The sequence below is a fragment of the Parasteatoda tepidariorum genome, chromosome 9, assembly GCF_982258835.1.
Source record: "Parasteatoda tepidariorum strain Cologne lab strain chromosome 9, Ptep-v5.0, whole genome shotgun sequence".
In the NCBI taxonomy this organism is placed as follows: domain Eukaryota; kingdom Metazoa; phylum Arthropoda; class Arachnida; order Araneae; family Theridiidae; genus Parasteatoda; species Parasteatoda tepidariorum.
Window position 1 is genome coordinate 93,995,662 of NC_141763.1, and position 23,876 is coordinate 94,019,537.

Consider the following 23,876-nt stretch of genomic DNA (forward strand, 5'->3'; position numbering starts at 1 on the left):
AAATAAAATTGGTATTGAAGTTTAGAATCTCCTCTTCCTCACTTGTTATTTGATCTAACTTCGACAGTGTTCTTTTTTCTCGCTTGTACTATTCGACTACTAACGTACATAATTTGTTTAAATTATTTTTTATTCTGATTCTAAAATGCGCATTACGAACGATTAACACGTGTTCTGTGTCTAATTTTACGAGGAAAAAAAATGAACATTGAAAAGTGAATAAAAATTCCTGTGACTAAACAGTTTTTTATTGAGTGCAACATATAAATTCACATATACTCAAGTGCTTTTTGGTTCCAACAATTTACAACAAAATATTTAAAAAAAAACACTCTGAGCCTAAACCTCCCATCTCAAGGTACGTTACTGTCTTGTTAAATAAGTTGTGAAAGCATTCAAAGAACGACTTTTGGAAAGAAATGAACCACTAAAATCCATCTTTTATTTGCAATGTATTGGGTAACGTTGACTTTCTGTGATTTCTATTGTAATTGGAGATGTGGAATGGGAGTATAAGAAATAGACAGGGAGTAACACTTTTTACAGACCATAATAGTGGAGAAAAACTCAAAGCAGCGATTTTTAGACCAAGGTATCTGTTTTCATTTGATTTCAGTTCTGGGGAACTAAATGTCCCATCCATCTTGTATGCAATAGAGAATATTTGAGACAACCTTGTCAGACTAGTTTATGCTTAATTCCCCTTCCACAATTGTCACATGAGCTGGGAAAATGTATTCAGACAAAAAATAATTAAGTCAGTAAAGTATGTAAACAAAAAATATGTGTAGTATATGTCGCTTATTCACTTTACATCGAATTCTATTTAAAAAGTCGTTCATATTTCTGTAATTTCAGAGAAGTAGGCTTAACAGTAAAAAAACTCCTTTCCTGACCAGAGTCTCCTGGCCTCAGCAATAAACGCGTGTTGGCAATTTCAGAGAAGTAGGCTTAACAGTAAAAAAATTCCTTTCCTGACCAGAGTCTCCTGGCCTCAGCAATAAACGCGTGTTGGCAATTTCAGAGAAGTAGGCTTAACAGTAAAAAAACTCCTTTCCTGACCAGAGTCTCCTGGCCTCAGCAATAAACGCGTGTTGGCAATTATTATCTCATGCTAGAGGTTGCATTCCAAGTAAAAAAAAAAGTTAATAAAGTAACTCGATGTGTATACTTAATCTTAAAATTCCTAAAGAGTGCTTTAATCATACAAGTATTGATTTAAGGGGACGGCTTCATTAAATGGTTTTACACATTGCCTACCTTGTATACATTTATATGACCAGAATCTTTTTCATTGGTGGATACAAAAACAGAAGTAATAGCTCAAGTTTTATATTGTTTTGTTTTAATTAGACAGTCGGATTCCCTGAGTCCGTGCCAGTTCTGAGTCGACTGTTAGTCGCCCGCCGAAACGGTCGGTCCGCCTCCCACTAAGGCATTCCACGGGAAGGCCGCGACGCTCTTCCGGGCCGGACCGGACAGCATCGCTGCAGCCAGTCTCGCCCAGTCCCGGTGCAAAGTTTTATATTATATAAATGCTGGATATCCAGGTACCTTAGACAGTCACTACTGATCGTGTTAGCCAATTTTAAAGTTACTCAATTCTATTAAAAAAACGTAACTCTTCCAAACATGTCGTCTGCTTTTCCTATATACCACGTAGTGCTAAAAAAATTTATTATATATTAATTTCTCTTTGAAGGCTCAAGCCCAGATGATATTGTTGGACACGCTGTTTTCACCGTCAACGGTGGTAATCGTCAACCAGGCTGCAAATACAAACCTACGAAACGTCGTAAGTTTTCATTTTAATATTTATTGGTTAATCAATTTCATCCAGTATGGAATTCGCATAATAATTAGTGTGCGAGCCGTGGTGACTCAGAGGACAGAGTGTTCGCCTCCCAATATTGTGAACCGGATTCAAATCCCATCTATGTCTCGTCGATACGAACTCAGCGGCCAGCTCGCACGGACTACAGTGCTGACCTAAAATATCTTCAATGGTATACAGATCATAGATAAATCTCCTTGTCCACAGGCTAAACGTGGGCTGCTTTGATGGTTTTCCGCTCCATGTAACGCAAATGGGAATTAATTCCCTCAAAAAAGTCCTCCACGAGCACCAGTTTCACCCAATGCTTGATCGAAGAGTTATCTTTGTCTTCTGGGTTGGGTTCAAAATTAAAAGGCCATAGAGTTCATTAATAGTCGTAAAGTCAGAATTCGATTGGCGGTTCAGTGACGGTTATATAATTATTGGTAGAAGCATACGTACGTTTATTTTTCTTATTGTTTGCGAGCATAAAACACTTGTCATTTTCCTATATTAACAATTTTAATAATTTCTAGTGAATGTACTCTTCATCTTTGTACATACCTTCAAACTTTATTAAATAATTTATTGTAACATGAAAACTGAAGGAAGTGGGGATTGAATTTCTTTATTTGGAAAGTATATTTCGGCGAAGGTATTCAATATAATATCTGAAAGGAAAAGTTATATAAAACGTTTGTTTTGTTACGTCACATAAAACATGTTATTTTGAAGTTTATTCGCTATGTTATTTGACAGCTAGAAAGATAAACTACTTTTCAAACAGTTTTCTTTTATTTCCAATAGTAATTAAGGATATGAATGTAAGAAAAAAATGACATCACTTTAGCTTAATCACAAATTTGTAAATACTTATTTTAATTTATTTTATTAGTTTTTGTTTTTAATTGCCTATCAGAGCAAAACAAAAGGATCTTTATACTATCTTAATAAGGTAGGAAAAAAATTTCCTTTCAAATTGGTAATAATGGTGGATTAAACGTTTTGCAGAAAATAGAACATTGTCGTTCCAAATGTCTGAATTATATTCTGTTGCAAGTTAAGAAAAAACCATTATCTTTATGGGGAGAACCTGTTTGCACCCCAAATATATGCCAAGCTACCAGCGCGAACGTATATCAACATCGCGTCAGCTCTAATTTAAAGAAACCAGTGAAAGAATAATGAATATTGTTCCTTACAGACGATTTTTTTCTACAGCGTAAAAAAAGTGAAAATTCTTTATTTTGTATTTCATTTGTTAAGGGTATGTCAGAATAAGTCACGCTATTTTTTGTAAACAAATCAAATTCAACGCTTTTGTAACGTCATGTAGTTGTTTCTTTTCCAAGTACAAATGTTTTCCTCATTTATGGAAATAAATCGCGAAGCCTAGTTTTACAGTATGACTACGAAACAACAACCTTTTTTTAATAACTCTATGATATATATCATAAACGATAACACGAATTAAATTTTTGTCTGACGTGCTTAATTTTTAAATGTTTTTATACTATTTTTTGAAAGTATAGTTGTAGAATTTGATAACGAAATAAAACGGAACTATATACAGTCGCGGATGATTACTTAAATTCTAAAGAGCTTGTCTTATGATTACTTAAATCTTAAAGAGTCTTTTCTTTATTTGCAACGAAGTATTCACCTTATTCCCGTCTGTGTTTCACGTCTTCAACGGTAGGGGGCAGTATTTGTAGAAGTTCTTTCAACTCCCATTAGCAGTTTCAGCCCTGAGTTTCAGGTAGTTCTCGCGTAAACTAAATTGCTCAAATCTGCATGTCAACGATCTCGTAATTGCATATGAATATAGGATAATTTCCCAAAGTACTTTTTTTTTCGTACCATCATCTGATATTTTAAAATACGAAGAAAACATATTTTCACAAAAACACGAGACAAAAATTTAATTTAGAACAACTGAATATTCCATGTAAATACAAAAAAAAAACCCGGAATGTGAAAAAAGAAGTAGTCACGTCAATGCTATGACGTCAGAAGAAAATCTCACGACTTCCGGTAGAGTTTTTTTTTATGTATGGTGAATGCAAGAGTTTTTTTCATTATTATTTATTTATAGCTCGTGGCTACTCTGGTCTTCAGTCCGGGCCCTTATGCAGCCACAGGAGAGTTCTGGACAATTTTAAGTCTTCCATCAATACTTGTAAGTACACTTCATACGCATGCTTCTCCTACGAAGCATATAAGAATCGTCAATGCAAGGACACTCCATACAAGAACAGGATGGGATTCCACGCTGTCAAACCACCCTATCAGCTCAATTATTTCTTGGACACCACCGGTAAAGCTCCCTACTGTGAAGCCAAATAATTTCTCTAATCCTTCGATTGTTATGTAGTAATGAATCCTCATTAAATTATGAATTAGATTGCATTTATTTCAGTAGTATTCTTCATTAATTTACACGGCCAGCTGTCATACAACTGAATTTAAACAATATTTTAAATATCGTATATTTTTTGTTATTTTGTAAGCTTTCTATTTTTTTTTTAAATTCAGAAATGGTGAACCATAAACTTTTCAAATTAGAAAAAAAAATTTAGATTACTTTTTGAGACTAAATCCTCTATTACACGTTTTAGGTTGTAGTGGATAGAATTAGTTTCTGGTGTAAAATCCAGAAATTGTGAGTTAAATCGTTTACAACTTTTGATGCAAAGGAAACACCCAGAATGTTTTTCAACACTATACTTGGTGTAGACCACTAACCCCCATGTTTTATTCAGTAACACTGATATTTATAATCACAGTAAAAATCAGGAAAGCAATTTTTTCCAGACAATATAAAATATGAATCAGTAATTTAGGTTGCAGACACCAATTCTTTAAACAAATTAGTTAACAAATCAGACATTCGCGTCTAACATATCCTTATTACACGACTAAAAAAATACGTATTTTAACGGTGGACTTTATTTTCTGTGGAAGATAGATTTTGGAGAAACTGCTTCCTGCTTTTTCTTGGTACGCTGTTATAATTTTTTGTTCTTAGTAAAATTATTATTTTAGAGAAAAGGAATTTTCTCGTTATTTAGGAAAATATAAATTATGAAAAAAACGCACATTCTCCCTAATTGAATTACGTTGAATTGAGCACATTAAAAATTGAATTACGGAGGCTAAAAATCGAGTTTGCAAAATTAAAGGACGTGGATTAAAGAACGTGGAGAGATTAAGGGATAAATGTAAGAAAATTCATGAGTAGGATTGGAAAATTTACAAGAAGTTACAATTCCAAGTTAAAGTTAAACTGAGTAAAGAAGAGAAATAAAAATCTAAGAAGATCCTAAAAACTATTGTTTTAGGTAAGGTTATATATATATATATATATATATATATATATATATATATATATATATATATATATATATATATATATATATATATATATATATATATATATATATATATATATATATATATATATATATTTATGTATATATATATATATATATATATATATATATATATATATATATATATATATATATATATATATTCGTTTTAAGCTTTCATCTATTTTCATTTTTTTTTCAGTGAACGGTAGCTTGTTATTGACTTAAAGACTTAATTCCGAAAGTTCCTCTTTCTTGAACGGTGGCTCATAAGAAATCCATGGGTTTTTTTTCAGTGAACGGTAGCTTGTTATGGACTTAAAGACTTAATTCCGAAAGTTACTCTTTCTTGAACGGTGGCTCATAAGAAATCCATGATTTTTTTTTTCAGTGAACGGTAGCTTGTTATGGACTTAAGGACTTAATTCCGAAAGTTACTCTTTCTTGAACGGTGGCTCATAAGAAATCCAAGTCGGTCTTGGTGAAAATCCTCGACACTTTTTTAAATGTGAAAATTAAAGTCTAGTTAATTTTCACACTTAAAGGATGAAAAAGGTAATTAGATAATTTTAGAGGCTTTACACTCATTTGAAAGTTTCTCAGATCGCGCTTTTAAATGTGATTTAGTTATCTACAATTCGATCATTCCTAATTTCAGAATTTAATTGTTGTTTTGATAATATCAGTTTGTACAATAATAGAATTCTTTGGGATACTACTTGTGCTCCCACGTCCGCTGCCCTCGTTAGCCGGATTAACCGTTGCCCGGGCGATACCACGTGGAGGTGAGGGTCAGCAAAGGTGTTGTTTTGTGGGAGCTTTACGAGTGTCTTCCAGCGAAATAGTTTCCAGACAGCTATTCCGCTGGGATAAGAATGCTGCATGCAATAATATTAACACACTCGATGGACATCGCCCTGGTTTCTTTTTTTTTTTTTTTTTTTTTTTTTTTTTTTTATTACAGACTTACTTTAATATACAATTCAATAAGTCTTTTTAATGTCATAGTCATTTTAATATCAGACATTTTTCAGTCATTTTAAATGTCATAGTCATTTTTACTGTCAGTCATTTTTGAAAATCATTTTGCTGTCAGCCATTTTTGTCTCAAAATCACACCATGGAGATACACATCTTTGATGGAGCTAAGCAAGTGCTTCCAATTCGATTAGAAAGCTTTGGCTCCTCGCCTTCACCAAAATCACTGGTTTTGGCTACATCAAACTTTTTTTCTCCATCAATATTCACATGGAATGATCTATGGGAGCACTTCCAATTCTATAACAAAGCTTTGGCTCCAACTCGTCGTCATAATCACTGCCTTTGTCTCCGCCAAATTTTTTGGTTTCATTCATATCCACACAGTTCATTTTAGAAGGAGCTATGCGCGCACTTCCAATTCTATAAACACAATTTTGCTCCTCCTCCCCGCCAAAATCACTATTTTTGGCATAATCAAAGTTTTGTTCTACATCCATATCAAAACTATACAACTCCGAAGGAGCTATACGTGCACTACCAATTCTAACACAAAACTCAAGCTCCTTCTCTCCGCCAAAATCACTATTTTTGGCTCCATCAAAGTTTTTATCTCCATCCATATCAAAGCAACGCAACTCGGAAGGAGCTATGAGTGCACTTCCAATTCTAACACAAATCTCTGGCTCCTCCTCTCCGCCAGTACTATTTTTTCTTGCTCCTTTTTTAGGAACACCATTCAGTTTCCTGTTATGAAACGAAAATTCAGTTATTATTATTATAAAATAAATTCGTCCTTCAATTTAAAAAAATTTCTGCAGAAACAACAGCAGCAATAGATATTTAAATGGTTTATGGTGTCTATATTCCTTTTTAATATATAGGTCATGATTTTAATGAAAGACAAACCATATTTGCAATTAGTTATAATACAGTAATGATACATATATATTTAAAAATAATGCATCAATGTTTAAAACAATACCGCATTAAAATAAATTTCTTCTAAAATAAGTAAGTTTAAACTGGTTTCAATACCTTTTTGGAGCAGTAGTGATAATTAATGGCGATGGGAGATGCTTAACTTAATCTTCTAATTTTTTTATTTTACCGAAATAATTTAGCTCCTATATGAAATATTTTAGTTCTTTTATGAAAAATTAAAACTGGACTGGCGTATTGTATGAGCAGCATTAAACAGACTTAAGCTTGAAGTAATATAGATAATTTTTTGTTTTATTTTTTAGTTGACTGAATTGAATAAATAAAATAGATGTTACTTACAGTTTTTTACGAATGTATCTGAAAAATCTCGAGAAAAATCTCGCCATAATCAATTAAATTGAATCGCAAAAGAGCAGTTGAATAAAAATCGCCCAACTCACTCAATAGCTTTTTACAAAGTGAATTCTTTTCATTGTTATGCATCTTATATTTCTTTCTTGCATTGTTTAGTTTCTTCAAAACTTTTATTCATTGTTAAGTGTATGACACAACAAACAAAATTTTAATTGTTTAGAGCCTTTTGAAACAAACTGCTCTGTTAAAGTTGGATAGGTATTTTAACAATAAACACACCAACAGAATTCTAATATATATATATATATATATATATATATATATATATATATATATATATATATATATATATATATATATATATATATATATATATATATATATATATATATATATATATATATATATTATATATATATTATATATATATATATATTATATATATATATATATATATATATATATATATATATATATATATAGTACATTCTCGATTATCCGTGCTCATTCCGGAGTCACACAGAAAATATAAAGAGAAACATTTTCAAGATTAAAAAAATTTGATTCATGAAGTTATAACACTACCAAATTTTTGGAAGCAATATTCGTTATTGGATTGCAGTATATGTAATATCAGCACCATAGTCAAAGGTAAAACCGTCTACGTTATCTATCACGATCTTGGATAAAGATCATACCGCTTGATGAACAATCCTCTTCAGATGTTCAATAAAAATATGATAACAGTATTCTCGAACAAGCAAAAGAAATCTAAGATTTCGAAATTCTTGATGAAGAAAATTTAGAAGATAGGTTTCAAAGTGATGCATGTGAGCCTGGCTTCCAGTATTTGACTGATGAAGACATCGTTATGTTGTTAAATCAAATAGTGATGATAGTAACTGATGCAGAAGATGTAGTAAATGATTGAAATACTATTTCTCATTCTGCTGCTCTGTGGAAACTTTATTAGATTATATGGGAGGATTTGATTACGGTGACACTACTGCGGTTCGTAAAATATGTGTATCGATATATGGCGAAGACGCATTGCACATTTTTTAAAAAAGAAAAATTCCTAGTTTGATGTTATACATGCAAATGTCAGTAATTTTTATATTTTTTGTAATGATATAGAATTTTTCTTTCACAAAAGGAGTTTTCGGATTATCCGTGTTTTTCGATTGTCCGTGCGACCTGTCCCAGTGATTAACCCGGATAATCGGGAGTACACTGTATATATAAATATATATATATATATGTATATATATAATCTATGAAAATCACGTTTTACAGTTTTAGTGTTTATACTCCTCCGGAACGGCTTGACCGATTTTGATGAAATTTTATATGTATATTCAGTAGGTCTGAGAATAGGTCTACAACTATTTTTTTCCCCATTTTTTGGATAATTTTTTTTGCTATTCTTTTATGGTGTAGCATTAAAAAATACATTCACTTTTTAATTTCCCCCCTCCTACCACCAACCCCTACTTTTTAATAGCATTTTATATTTTTAACCCCAGTCGATAGCTGATCAATTAACACTTGATTAAATACCAATTTTTTTCTGTTGAATTACTGTTGTTGTCCTGTTGTTTTGTTTAGGTCGTACAGTTATTAGCGACCGTTTGGGCATGTCTTCAGGATGATCTGGAGACTTGATCCTCTGAAAGGGGGATAGCTCCTCTGCTTTAGTAGCCCGATGTCCTGTGGGGAAGTCGAGAACTTTAAGGTAGAACTGTTTAACGAGCACTATACCGCGCACCCTCTGTCCCTTGACAAACTGGCCAAAAATTTCTTCCTCCCTTGCACGCTGACCATATCCTTTAATACGTGACTTCTATGATCCACTGGGAACCATGCTTTATGATCAGTTCACAGTGGGACGTTTAATTACTGAGCAAGACATTATTTAAATGCTATAGTCCTTTTTCGCAGGTTCGAATTATTTGATTTATTGCCCTATTGTCATATTACCCGTACAGGTGTGTTAGTAAATTTTGTTTTGTTTCTAAGTATCCATTAGAAATTTTATACCTTAAACCGAAAATGAAATTAAAGGGGAAAAAATAAAAAACTTTTTCAATCTTTCCTGAAGAATTTTTTTTTCCCATTTTTGAAAAAAAAACCTGTTTCCCAATTTCGGGAAAAAATATTTTTCATTTATGAAAAAAACAAGTCTCCCATTTTTTCTAAAAAAAAACTTTCCTTTTTGGAAAAAAAAATACTTACCACTTTCTAGAGAGAGAAAAAAACCATATTTCTCATTTTTGAAAAAAAAGCATATTTTTCCTTCTTGCAAAAAAAAACATATTTCCCATTTTTTGAAGAAAAGAACATGTCACTCATTTTTTTTAAAAAAAATATATTTCCAATTGAAAAAATAATCAGATTTCCCATTAAAAAAATCATATCTCCAATTTACGGAAAAAATATATTTTCCATTTCCGTTAAGAATTCCGTTTTCAAGAAAAACATATTTCCCATTTTTTTAGAAAAAAGTATTTATTCTACTTTGAAAAGAAAAACACATTTTCCATGTCTTCGGAGAAAACAAACATATTTCCTATCCCAACCCTAACCTCCCAAAAAATATTAATACAAAAATACAAATTTTTCAACTCCATTACTCCCACAATTTTACCAGGAATCATGAACTCAATTACTGGACTATTACTGAGTTTAAATTTGTTTAAAAAATTGGATTTTGTCACTAAACATCATCTATGATGAAGGTTAGAAACAAAATTAAATAGGAAAATGTTTTTTATAAGTAAAACAATAACACAGTTCAAACGCGTCATCAACATAGCTCACGTTACCTTGATTTCCATGATTAACATTTTTTCATGATGATTCTGCAGATTTTAGGTTTTAGATTCTCTTTAATCATTAATCATAAGAATAAATTTACATAAAATACGCCATTGTTTACTAAGTATGACAAACATCAAAAATGTTATTATTTTTTCATTTATTGAATATCTGCTATTAAAAACAAAGTGTGGATTTTGTGATAGATCGCAATAATTGTTGCCCACAAAGTTTTGGAAATACTGCAAGATTCGAAAACACGCAATTTAAATTGTATGCACGCTATTGAACTGAGCGCCAAAAAAAATAATGATGAATAAATGAAATTTTCAAAAAAAATTAAAAAACGGGCCACCCTGTGTAACTTTTCGGTTGTTTGATCGGTTTTTCACGTTCTAGGACTTAAACTCAATGAATCGAGGTGGTGACCCCAAACATGTTAATTAATAAGTGCAGACGATAATTTAAGTTACGAAATCAGGTATAAAAACATACTTCCTCTGAATAAACATACTTTTTTTCGACAGATTTAAAATTCTGACACCCAAAAAATAGGGGATAGCCGAGATCTAAAATATAGTAATGTGGGGGGGGGGACCATGCCAACCTTCATCTATCAAATGTCTTATATACCAGTGAAATGATGTTTAATATTCGTAGTGGTAGTTACGCCACAATGCTCCCCACCAGAATTTTATCAGGGATAGAATTCGATGGACGGATACCACTAGTTGCTCAGCTTGTGAAAGACCGGGAGAGCTGGTTTCAAGGTCATCGGGTTTTTGAGTGCTGAATGTGAGAGGTGTATTAACATCACAGTCGTAGTCGCTCCTGTGTTGCCATTAGCAGTCGAGTGTATGCAGGCAGACGTTGTGTTTATTCAAGACGAGACTGAGTAGCAACAGCGTGAGGAGATGGATGATGTCGCAGTCACAAGCACAAGTATCAAGTCAACTGTTCAATGTGAACCATCCAGCGAAGTAGGCGTTACTGCGTGTTCAAATCACGTCCGGAGGTCACCAATGTGGGGGAGGAGTTATCGACCAGGCTGACCTTCATCTATCAAAAGGTACCTCGTGATTGAATCAAGTTTGTCCTATATACCAGTGACTTGATGTTTAATATTCGTAGTCGTAGTTACGCCACAGTAACTATAGTTTGGTCGGGAGAGTGCTCCAAAAATTGGATCCCTTACTGTTAATTTTACTGTTCGCGTATTTCACTATATTCGGAGAACTTTTTAAGCGAATTGAAAAATCTGTGCACACAATTATAAATTTCGTTTATCCAAAGATAATTCCATGCAAAAAATAACATTTAGTTAAACAAAAATAACAATAACTTACTATTGTTTTATTATTTTAATTAACACTGGTTGAAAAAAAATTTGAATTGTAAGATATATAATTTTTTACGTCATTTTAAGGAATGTAATTTTGCATGGCAAAATACAGAATTTGAGCAAACTTGGTTGAATGGTTTCTGAGAAATTGAATTTCAAAAAAGTCAGAAATTTAGAATTTGATTTCTAACGAACTATTCGATCTCGAAATATAGCGAAATTACTATTTCTGTTGTGTTTCGAAAAAGAAATTTATAATTTTGTCTATGAACTCAAGAGAGCAGTGGTGGCTAAGGGGATAGAGCGTTCGCCGTCCAATGAGATGAACCGGATTCGAATCCCATCTGTGGCTGGTAGATACGAATTCCGCATCCGGCTTGCACCGATGACCACAGTGCTGACGTAAAATATCCTAAGTGGTAGACGAATCATGGGTTAGAGTTCCTTTGCTATCAGGCTAACCGTGGGAGGTTTTAATATTATTTCTCTCCATGTTACGCAAATGCCGGTTAGTTCCATCAAAAAGTCCTGCAAGAAGGCAAATTTCTCCCAATACTTGATCCAGAAGTTTGCTGGCTTTCTAGATCAGTTTGAAAATTACAAGGCTACAGAGTTGAACATTAGTACTCGGGGACCAAAAATTGGATCGGCTATTCAAAAAGGGTTATAAAATAATATATAAAATAAGAAAGGGGGAAGCGTCCGGGGGAAAGTAGGAGGGGAGTAATAGGCATATTTTATAATTACATAACAAAGCATTTTGTCAAAAATTATCCTAGATATTATTTTTTCCAAAGAAACACCTTTTTCTTTCCTTTTTTTTGAGTAAATCTATTTTTTTCTAGTTTAACGAACGATCTTCACGCAAGCCGAGCTTCAATGAGAAATTCTTTAATCTTATAACTTACTATTTACTCCCTGTTCTCTACCTATCACTAACTCATGTGATTGCTTCGCAATAATTATTGCATCTTGGCATATAAGTTTTTTGTTTGTTTTTTTGCGAAATTTGATATTATTCGCTTAAAATTTATGTGATAAATAGAATTCTGTTTGCTTAGAGAGAGACTTGTACCCCACTTCCACCATTCAAACATTTTCCTCTTAAGATCTATTAGCGAACATAAATAAATTCGGGAATTTAATAATTATTTATAAAAAAATATTCAAAATTAAAATCATATTGCGATATTAAATTTGATGTGTCTACAACCGTCATTAAATATTTTCGCTTGCCATACAAACTGGTATCTTAATTACAATTTGCGCATGTGTTATATTGTGCATGAAGCTGATCGTTAAATTCTTAATCATTTAACGAATCTCTTTAACAGTAATATCCCATTACTGTACTACCCATACTGAAATACCCATACATTACCCCATTGCAAATTGTGTAATTCGCACCAAAAGGTAAGAACTGGGCACTTGCACTTCAAGAAGAAGAGGAAGACCACGGATACCCACACAGGTGACCTATGACATCAGCGCCAACTGATCGTTTGCAAGCAAAATGGCGAGTTAAAGTGAAACTAAATTTCTCTACATAAGTTAAAATGTTAATTAACCTCGCGTTAATTAAAGTACATTACAGTACCGTATCACACATCGAATATATTGACATACATTTCATTCTCTTCTGCGTTTTTTACTTAACTTAGATTTATTATTTCTTCATACATTTTATTGTAACATGCATTTTAATTTTGTGCACCTGATAACTTCGATGCATAATTAGTTTGTTTGTGTTCCTCGTGCAGGTCTTTGCGTTAAGTAAGAAATATATAGTGAAAGAATGTCATTTAAGGGAATTGTTACTTGACGGGCTTGGCTTACTCAAAATGGAATGGAAAGAACAGTTGTTAACGCAAACAGATGCCACGTTTCAGCAATCAATCGGGATCGATATACCCATACTACGTCATTACCCCATTGTAAAATGGTAAATAAAAGTTTAGACATCGATTTAAATAAGTTTATTTTAAAATGTAGCTTAAAAAAGGTAAAACTCATATAATTATTTCAGAATAAAGAAACATTTCCCTTAGTTTAAAACTCTTAATTTAGAAAACAGTCGAAATCGAAAACGTAAAAATAGCAATGTAGAAAATAATAATAGGTCCATCGGGTGTAACGGAGCCAGTTTTAGTAACTGTAAGATACTCAGAGACGAATGGTGCAAAACGCTGATTTTATATTCATTTTATAGCTAAAGCGCTTTCTTACGGAGCATTTAGTCACTTCTTCAATCTGGTGATTGAGGATCAAATTTGGTGATAGAGTTCATAGTGCGCCAGAAATCCTCAGCAACTCATCTGGGAGTACTTTCGTGGAAAGGCTGATCCACGATCAAAAGCAAGGACATTGTAAAGCGAGTTAAAAGGATAACAAATTACTTTTTTCAGTCATTTTTTAATTTGAATGTTAAAAAACGGATCATCAGGTTCTGCAACACGATATGGTCGACTACGGATAGGCCTGTCACGATGCAATTCTATTTAAAATTCCACAAACGGACATAGTCCAATATTCTCATCATCAAAATAAAATGTGCTTGAAAATTGTCTAATTACAGCATCAAGCTGAAGTCTGCTCAACTTGACTCTAACTGTTAAACTCTGGTAGTTCGGCAAGAGTTTGGAATAAGTTCTGTTTCAGGAGAATGTTTACTTGGTTTAGATACTGGAAAAACAGCAGCTGGACTAATGGTGATACTGAGAATTCTCAGGAAGCAATGCAGTTAATTCTAGGTTTCGATGAATGAATACATTCGTAAATATGGAGTGCAGATGGTGTAGAAATACTTAATGAAATGTTGGAGTCGTAAGTGCATCTTGTTTGCTAATCAATTCCCAAAATTAGCTAAAATGGGATTTGGGAACAAATTCCAACTTTGATGTTTAAAATAATCCATCCATTGGGGTTAATTAAATGGTCGATGACTTGAAAATGTCGATCAGTTCATGGGTAAGTAACGGCATTAACAGGAATGCAAAATTGTTCAATAACGGTAGTGTCTGCACCCGGATCGCAGAGGGGTCGAATTTTTGTATTATTTTAAATAGTAATAGGTATTAAGACACGCAGATGTGTTTAAGTTGTAATGCAATTTATATAATAGCCATCATTTCCATTTGCAGGATCAAATCTTATAGTTGGGAGGCTGCGATTTGCATTGCGACGAAAATCTGGATAAATTGAGTTGGTGGTTCATTATTACTGGAACTATGTGAGTGTCTAGTTGACGGGAGCTTAGGTTTAGGTTGGTTATTGGATTCTTGAACGGAGTGAGATAAATTTCGTGATTGAACTGATGACGAATTTCGTTGAGGGACAGGAGAAGTACTCATAAAAGAGGCATGACTTTTTTGTTTGCATAGCCAACAAGAAATATCTCAAACATAGTCAGTAACAAGGTTATATTTCGGTCGTTGGTCAAACGCCCGCGAATTCAGAGTTTTTAACTTGACTTCTGTACTGGAAAAAAAATTTTTTTTGACTGATGTGACATATTCTCTTGTTCAAAACATCGAATTACATCAAGTGGCGGTAGCTTTGTCAATTAATTCTTAGACAGTAATCAAATTTTGGGTATCTAAGGCAATCTGTCATTTTTCTTCTCTAATATCACCAATTATCATAGAAATGCGATCAGTCTGAGAGATAGCAAACAGCGCATTTTCAAGAAGAACTTCCTTAGCATAAACATAACCAGCTAAACTTTCATTATTTTCTTAATTAACGAGTGCTCCGATGAGCTAAAAATTCTTACATTGCAGTCCAGTCATTATAAATTTTAGGTTCTCGTAGTCTTCCTCTCCATGTAACGCAAATGCAGGTTACTTCCATCAAAAAGTCCTCCACGAAAGCAAATTTTTTCCAATACTTGATCCAGGAGTCCCCTTGTGTTTTGGATCGAGTTCAAAATGACAAGGCTACGGAATTGAACATTAGTAGTCGTAAGCCCAAAAAATTCGGTCGGCAGTTCAACGACGGTTATATTATAATGCTTGGGATCCAGGAGCTCTCTTGTCTTCTGGATTGGCTTCAAAATTACAAGGCTGCGGAACTGAACATTAGTAGTCGTAAACCCAAAAAATTGGATCTGCTGTTCAACGACGGTTATAAAATAAAAGAAAATAGGTTTGTGTGATCCAGGTGATTGCATGCAAAGAATTAAAAGTTCATCAAAAGTTCCATCATCTGTTCTTTTAATATTATCATTCAATTCACAATACGCGATATTAAGTCATTTTTATTTTCACTGAGTGAAAGATTTCTTACACTCAAATCTGATTTTAACTTGATGGCAGTTAAATGAGTCAGTGGTTCCACATTCAAAGCGTTGGAAACATAGCCTTGACCTCTGCTGACATCGTGGCGAGGAGAATTGCAGCAGGAGGAATCTGCTTAGCGGAGTCTATTATCGAGAAGCTTGGCGAGTAGGAATTAATATTCAATGGGAAGCGATTTTCAAATTTTCTACAGTGAAATGTTATTTTTCATCAAAATAGGAATAGGTGGGTGAGTTTTAGTCCAATGGCGAATTCTTTTTGTTTGCTTTAGCACTTAAAATTTCATCAGAATTCAATGTAGCGATGCAATGACGATGTTCAAAAAGGGAAAAAATTGAAAGATTCTGTTAAAAACGGCTGCATCATATAAGGTTGAATTTCAAGTACTTGTTTAGAAAAAATATAATTTAAAAGTGAGAAGATATTACAAAAAAAAAACATCTATATTATATAAAACGCTAATACGTACGTATGTATCAATAAAACCGATAATATTTCTTTTCTCGCGTTGGCAACAGTTTTCATTTTTAATTGATAGGCTTCGGCGCGCAAGAGCACGTAGTGAGCATCATATGGCTAATCTATATTATATAAAACGCTAATACGTTTTAATTGATAGGCTTCGGCGCGCAAGAGCACGTAGTGAGCATCATATGGCTAATCGGGTGAATTCTCAATGAATTATCAAAAATATTCTCACAAAATTATCTTCATCGAAGCCGATGCTTTACATCCGGCGTTCAGTACTATTTCGTATATTGTTTTACAACACATGGTTTTAGCTCTCTGGTGGGAAAGACTATAAAACAAAACTTACAACAGTTACTTTTCTCAACAACTGAAATTTAGAATAGTGTGATTAAGAAAAATATGTGAACTGTTTGCAATTTCAAATTAATATTGAAATGAACAGGTTTAGACTTTTCTACAGTGAAAAGTTTTCGGAACTTCAGTGTTCAAAAAATTATACAAAAGCTAGACGTTAAGAATGTATCCAATGAGCGAGCAAAGCGAGCATCGGATTGCGAAGCAATCCGAAATGAACTGCGAAAGCAGTTGCGGAGGTTGGCGAGCGCCAGCGAGCAGGGGGCGAAGCCTCCTAGTTTTAGTAATAAATAACAAACAACGGTGATAATTAAGCGTTTTATATTTATTCTGTTATTACATATCCTGTACTAAAGCTTATGTGATATAATCATACTTATGTGAACCTTACAGTAAAAAATTGTTTTCATGGAAATACAATGCATTCCTTTTTTCGAATGACTGTAATTATAGCAGTTTCTCATTTGAATATTTGCCAAATGATTATTTCATAGCTTAAGATTAGACTAAAAACGGTAAGAATCAATTTTTTATTCAACTCAAACATTCCAAGAGGCTTGACTGTCATCTCTTTTTGACAACGGACTACCTCGATATGCGTCAGGACGAGGGTAGACATCAGTGCTGACTGTGAGTCTACATTTTGGGGAAACTTTTCGAAATGATGCATTACTTTTCGTTCGATTTCCAGAATTCTATGACTTGTTTTAACAGTGGTATTGATCAACGTGACGAAGTAAAAAGAAAAAATTCCGAAATAAAGCAAGTAGTAAGCAGTTTTTAAGGACGAGCGTACTTCTTTCAATAAAACTCCAACAGCGTAGCATGTTTTTATTACCCAACAACTAAATAGGAGGAATAGTACAGGAGATATGACGTTGTTGGCTGATTTCAAAACACGCGTTACCTTCGACAACGTGCAGTTGATTTCAAACAACTTTCTTGGCGAGATTCTTGATCCAACAGTTAAAGATTGGCTGAAAAAGTGAATCACGTAATAGTTTTCAAGCAATATCCGATAACAAACGGCAATACTCAGAGGCGGTATAAATTGAATAAACATATAATTGAACAGTATGAAAAATATTGCAAAGATATTGATAAACTGTTTCGTTATCGATGAAGGAGGTTCGATACTTAGAATTTCAATGACGGGATCGAAAAAACGTTCGTTTTGTCGTTTTAAAAAAGTTCTTGCCAAACTTATGAATAAAAGTGTAAGACTGTGCAAGAAAAATACGATTTGGAATGCTGTTTTAGATGGTATGGTTGCTTTCAGCTTGTTGAGGATTTCTTTAACTTGGCGAGTGGTATAAACCAACTCTTTCATTTTTTGCTTCAGTACGATACTAATAAGAAGTACCAATGTAAAGTCAATGAAACGCATATATTTCAAAGCGACGCGAAGACTTATGGACACCATTATGAGGTTGCAAGCAGCCATTGTTGTCCATAAAATATAAAGTCCTAACTGCAGTATGTTCTTTGTTTTTTTCCGAAACTTGGAATCATTATGATCAATTCCATATAATCCAAAACACCGTAGAATAAAAAATAATACTTTCCATTCTAATAATATAGAGCTAGAAGCTTGGTTTAAAGTGGAATGTCTCACACACGTGACCATTATTTTTCTTTTCTAAGATTCGTGTTTACCTTTTAAATATTCTTTTCTCAAATTTGAATCTAAATTATGTAACTTATCTTAATTATGTAAAATGCTTATCCATTTCATTCAATTTTGTAAAATAGTTATGCAGTCCATCATAATTATCTGTCTTAATAAATTAAAATGCGTGAAAGTTAATCGAATTCATGCAGTAATACTTTCCATTCTGATAACACAGAGCTAGAAGCGTGGTTTAATATCTCACACATTTGACTTTTATTTTTCCAATCAAAGGCTCGTGTTTGTCTTTTAAATATCCTTTTCTTAAATTTGAATCGAAATTTTCCTCCTGTTTTAATTACATAAAATACTTATCCATTCCATTAAATTCTTCAAAATAGTTATCCATCCTATTATCCATCATCTATCCTCATAAATTAAAATATGCAAAAATTGACCTACTTTATTCTGTTGGATTGAAGCATTTAAACATGGTTATTCACTTATTTTTAAAACAGATAAATAAAAAAAATTTAAAATGAATTTTTTAATTGGAAGCGTCAATTCAATTACAATCGCTTCAATTAAAAATTGAGCTTTTTACCCATATCTAATTTTTTATACGTATAATATTTTAACATTTCTGAAGATCTTCCATTTTCAACTCTTTGCAACAAACACAACTTTAATAAATACTCAACTTGCATAAGGGAGTTATTCCTAACGGGAAAATTTAAAATTCTACGTATACACTTATTGTTGGCAAAACATTAAAAACATTTAAGTGAAAATGTTAGTAATGATATAAAATTAAAGATTGTTAGTAAGCTATTGATAAGCATAAATCGACTTCATTGTTAAGCATTAACTATCACCACTGCACGCAAAATTATATTTATGTATTTCATTATTGCTGCAATTTGTCTCTTTTGTGTTGCATTTAAAATGATATGATTTTGATTCAAATAGAGTAATAAAATACTTGAATTTATATTCCATTTATAATGTTACGAAAATTCTCTCAATACAATTTTTCAATCGATACTTTATCATAATTTTTTAATGTGAATATCGATTGAAATATTACAGAATTAGTTTAAAAAATTAAAAAGCAGCGAGTCAGAATCACAATTAAATTGATTTTATTATCTTATTGCTTTTAACCTAGTAAATTTGATGCATAAATAAAATTATGAATTTGTATTAATTCTTACAGACTTTCAATGCTTGGTTGTACCTTTAAATGAATGTAAATGTTATGCTCATTGTTTCGTAATCATCTCTTTTAATTTAGAGTTGCTGTCAAAACCGGAATTAAAAAAGTATACACATAAGAAAAAGTAAATTAATATTTAATCAAAAAAATTAAAAGCGTTATCAAAATTTAATAAATTAATGGTGAATAAAGGGAGATATGAAGCAAAACAAAACAAACAGTTTAATTGTCTTAAGGATAGCGATGTTTCTAAATCCACCGTTCAACTTCTTTCCATCCAACAGGTTTTAATATTTTTAATCCCGCCTTTGCCAGTAGTAATTTGCTTGATTTCCAACTTTTTTTTTTCTTTCCTTTCTTGATTGCAAGTTAAGTGATGCCAAATGCATATACTTTTTCCACCTTATGTTAGACGCACATTTGATACACATTACGTAAATGCTTCAAATAAATAAGCTGCGCGTTCAAAATAAAAATTTATTAGCAGATTTAGTGATTAAAAAATGTTTTTGGTATTAAAAAATATAAATGAAATTATTTGATTTTCTGGTTTTCGATCTGTGTAGTTTGAAAGGTTCGTTCTAAACTCGATTGAATTGATTTGTTAATTGCAATATAAGTCCGCTATAACGGTAATCCACAATAACAAATGGAAATGTCGTGATTGAAAGCTTGACCTCTTAAGTCAGTGTTTTCCTTAAACTTATGACTTTTGTGTACCCTTTCTAAATTTTCGTAATGCTGTGTACCAATAATAAAAAAATGAATGTAACAGCTGCTGTGATTAAAAAAAATTGCACAAAAGTTAAAAATCACAATTGACTGTTGACACCACTAATTATTAACTGTTAACTCTGCAAAAAATAGCTCATTAAAAAATATGTAATCGTAAATTTTCATGGCTAGCTTTGTTTTTAAATAAGATTCTTTGAAATTTTCGTTTGTTGCAGGATATTTCGCATAAGAACGCGTACAACCCCCTGTTCCTGGCTTACGCGTGACACACTTTGGGAAACACTGCCTTAACAAATGAGTCTATTTAATACTGAAACAGCATTAAAAAGACTGAATTATAATAATGTAGAATAGTTTTTGATATCATTAATAATACTGACCTTAATAACTAGCTCTCAAAAATGGATATAAACACTCTAGGTCTCTTAAAAACGGAGCTCTCAAAAACGGATCAGAATAAGGAAGTTCAAAAAAATAAAGGCATTCCCACTTGGAGTATGGGACAGAAGATCATACTTAAGATATTAAAGTTCTTTTTGAGATCCAAATAAGGTCACAGCAAAATAAAACGATAACCTGATTTTTCACGCTCCAAAAGTGGTAACTTTAAGGAACTTTTCTTACAAGTACAAGTCTAGTACTTTTCTTACTTAGTAGTTAATTAAATAGTTGTCAAATAATTGGTTTTGCAAATCATACTTTCCTTTACATCTTCTTAACTGACGGCGCTGTTAAAAGGCTTATCTTCAATATTAAAAATCTCGTTATAATATCTAGGCTGCTTAGTGGTCAGAAGAAGATAACCGTCAAATACCAGAGACAATAACCAGTGGTCATTTCACTATCATTAAATTATATGAACATCAGTCCCCTCGTGAGCTAGAGTTCAATAAACGGAATGAATTTAATCATGAATTTCTCTTTACATAGTTTTGCTTACCGTAACTAACTAACCATAAGTCTTTTAAAATACCAACTAGTGATAATTTTCAAAGTCCAAATGTTACCTTAATGCCTTAACATCCTCAAATATGGCAAATTTTAAACCGTACCGATTATATATAAAAAAAATCTAAGTGTATTTCTTTTCGGCCATGCTATTTTGTGTGAAATAAATAAGAGAAATGTATTTATTTATTTAGTACAAATGAGCAGAAGATTGATTACGACACCATAAGTTTCTCTTGCCTTTCAATCAACATCAAAATGCTCGACTTCGAGGCCAGGTCGTCGGTCTACCAAAGCTAGGGAGTTATCCCCTCTACAGAGGATCAAAATAGCGATGGTATGTCTTCGAATGGAGCCTATTGAGCAGCTCTAGTGTGACGTAAATAAGGTACCTACTTACCTCCAATCAAGACCACCTAGAAGAAGAAGACCTACGCATGGGTAACCATTAACAAGAAATCCGAAACTTTAGTAGTCCGAACGTTATGACAACTTCCTTATTTTTTCGCCAACTGCTGTGTAAGGTAGTCCGAAGCTTGTGACTTCTTTCTTATTAACCCCCAATGCACAGTTTACGTTTTCTCCTTCGGTGCACTATTACTGCAAAAGATTCCTAGGAATGAATGTCTAGGGATCGTACAACCTAAACCAACACCCTCTAGAAAAGAGTGGGCCTCTGCACGGGTTACCATAAATATCGTTTAGTAGTCCAAACGCAATGACATATTTCGTATTTTCAACAACTGCGCAGCTTAGTACCCCGAACGTAATGACATCTTTCTTATTTTTCATCAACTGCGCAGTTAACTTCGTCACATCGGACTACTAATTTGAATCCGTGCTGAGGCCTTTCTTCTTCTAGGAGGTGTTGCCTAAACCCGTATCTATCAAATAATTTGATTGGAGCCGTAGTTGTTCAGGGGATAAAGCGCTCACCTCTCAATGAGGTGAACCAGGTTCAAATCCTAGCGACAGTTGGTCCATAGCAATTACGCAACCGGTTCCAATCGACCACAGTGCTGACGTAAAATATCCTCAGTGGTAGACGAATCATGGGTTAGAGTCCGTTTGCAGCCCGGCTCACCTTGAGAGGTTTTCACCGAGTGTCAGTACCATCAAAAAGTCAATAATGAGTAAGTAAAATAATTGGATTGATTTGAAAGTACAAAAGGTAGGTGCAAATATACTGCTCCAAACATAAAAATCAACCAACTCAACTTTTGAAAAATCAAAAGTATTAAGAACTGCACCTAGCGCAAAAGAAAGGTGAAAATAAAATCAGATAATGAACAAAAACAATATTGGATGAAAGTGCAAATTTTGCAAGTCTGTGCTGCATCAAACTTAACTAAAATCACATGCTCGGGGTATTGTTACAAACAGTGTTATAAACTATGTCTGACGAGAAAATAAATCGATAAAATGAATAACGGTCACAACTAAAATCTTTGGTTCCAGAAATTAGGATAGGAAACTTGGGTAAAGCAATAAGGAACGGTTAGAATATTATGAAATGGAAATGAAGTATAAAATGGGGGTGGAGGTTTGTGATTTGCTTATTTTTGTTGAAAATTGGTACATAAGCTACGCTTGCCTAAAACATTAAAATCCCCTTATTTTCAAAGTTTTCTTAAAAAACGTAAAGAATTAGTAAAAAAATTATACTTTTGACAATTTAAAATGTTAAAATAAAGTAGAATTATGAGAAAGAAAATATTGGAAAAAAAAATTTTCTTTGAAGAGCTGCAGAGGGCAGGAGTTTTGAGCACAAAAAGAAGGAGCGAATGTTTCTTAAATAATATTCTGTTCAAAATTTCGTAAAGTAAATTAAAACATAAACTTTGTTTAATGCAAAGTTACATCGTTTGATTTTACATCTTGCAATTTGCTTTATTTTTATAGCAGTTCAAAACTACCAAAAATATGCTTACGTAATATTTGAATGGCCCTTAAATCCAAAAAAAACACATGCTGAGCTTACCAAAAAGTCTCTAAAGAGAGTACTTACCAAAGTAGAATAAATTCATACTGTTATCTGTTTTAGTTTTACTAATAGGTAAAGCAGTACACGGGTAATAAGTAGTAGTAACAGCAAAACTTTATTGACATCGAACTAGAGATGCATAATGGACTACTGTTGATGGTCTGGGAAACATTTCGAACCGTCAACAAGGATTATTCGAAGGCATGACATCACAATTTTTATCTTTTGCAGACAGGATGGTGCCACCACTTTAATAGCCCGATGATGTGCACGCGAAGTTGAACTCTTTACGGTAGACCAGTTAAACGAGGACCGATACCACGCACTCTCGTTCCTTTCTCAGGCTAATCAAAGTAGTCACCCATCCGCTCTCTGACCACTTCCAGTGATGCTTGACTTTGGTGATCTAATCGGAATCGTGTCTTACTTGCTAGTGTGGGACACGGGGGTAATAAGGTTCATGCCAAAGTAATAGAACGCATGGATAGAAATGTTTTGCATGAAAAAAGCCAACTTGAACAGGAATGTGTACTAGGTAACAGAACTATCACGTAACTTGGCATTCAAGTCTGACAGACGATCATTAGTTAGTTAGTGTGGACCTATATTAGTACACAAAGTATCTAGTACTGCAATACCAG

At 32.9% G+C, this 23,876-nt stretch overlaps 1 protein-coding gene across 3 annotated transcripts in view; it reads left to right on the forward strand.

Annotated features, from left to right (window-relative positions):
* LOC122270449 (pancreatic lipase-related protein 2) overlaps positions 1–23,876 on the forward strand; it is a 100,873-nt gene that overhangs the window by 18,787 nt on the left and 58,210 nt on the right. For 2 of the 3 annotated variants that reach the window (XM_071186085.2, XM_043047799.3), the window contains 2 exons: positions 1,703–1,795; positions 3,912–4,229. The exons of the other annotated variant lie outside the window; for it this stretch is intronic. In XM_071186085.2, the coding sequence (XP_071042186.2) occupies positions 1,703–1,795; positions 3,912–4,162 (344 nt within the window). In that variant the 3' untranslated portion in view covers positions 4,163–4,229. Of the gene's footprint in view, positions 1–1,702; positions 1,796–3,911; positions 4,230–23,876 lie in introns of those variants that run through there. 3 annotated transcript variants of the gene reach the window in all.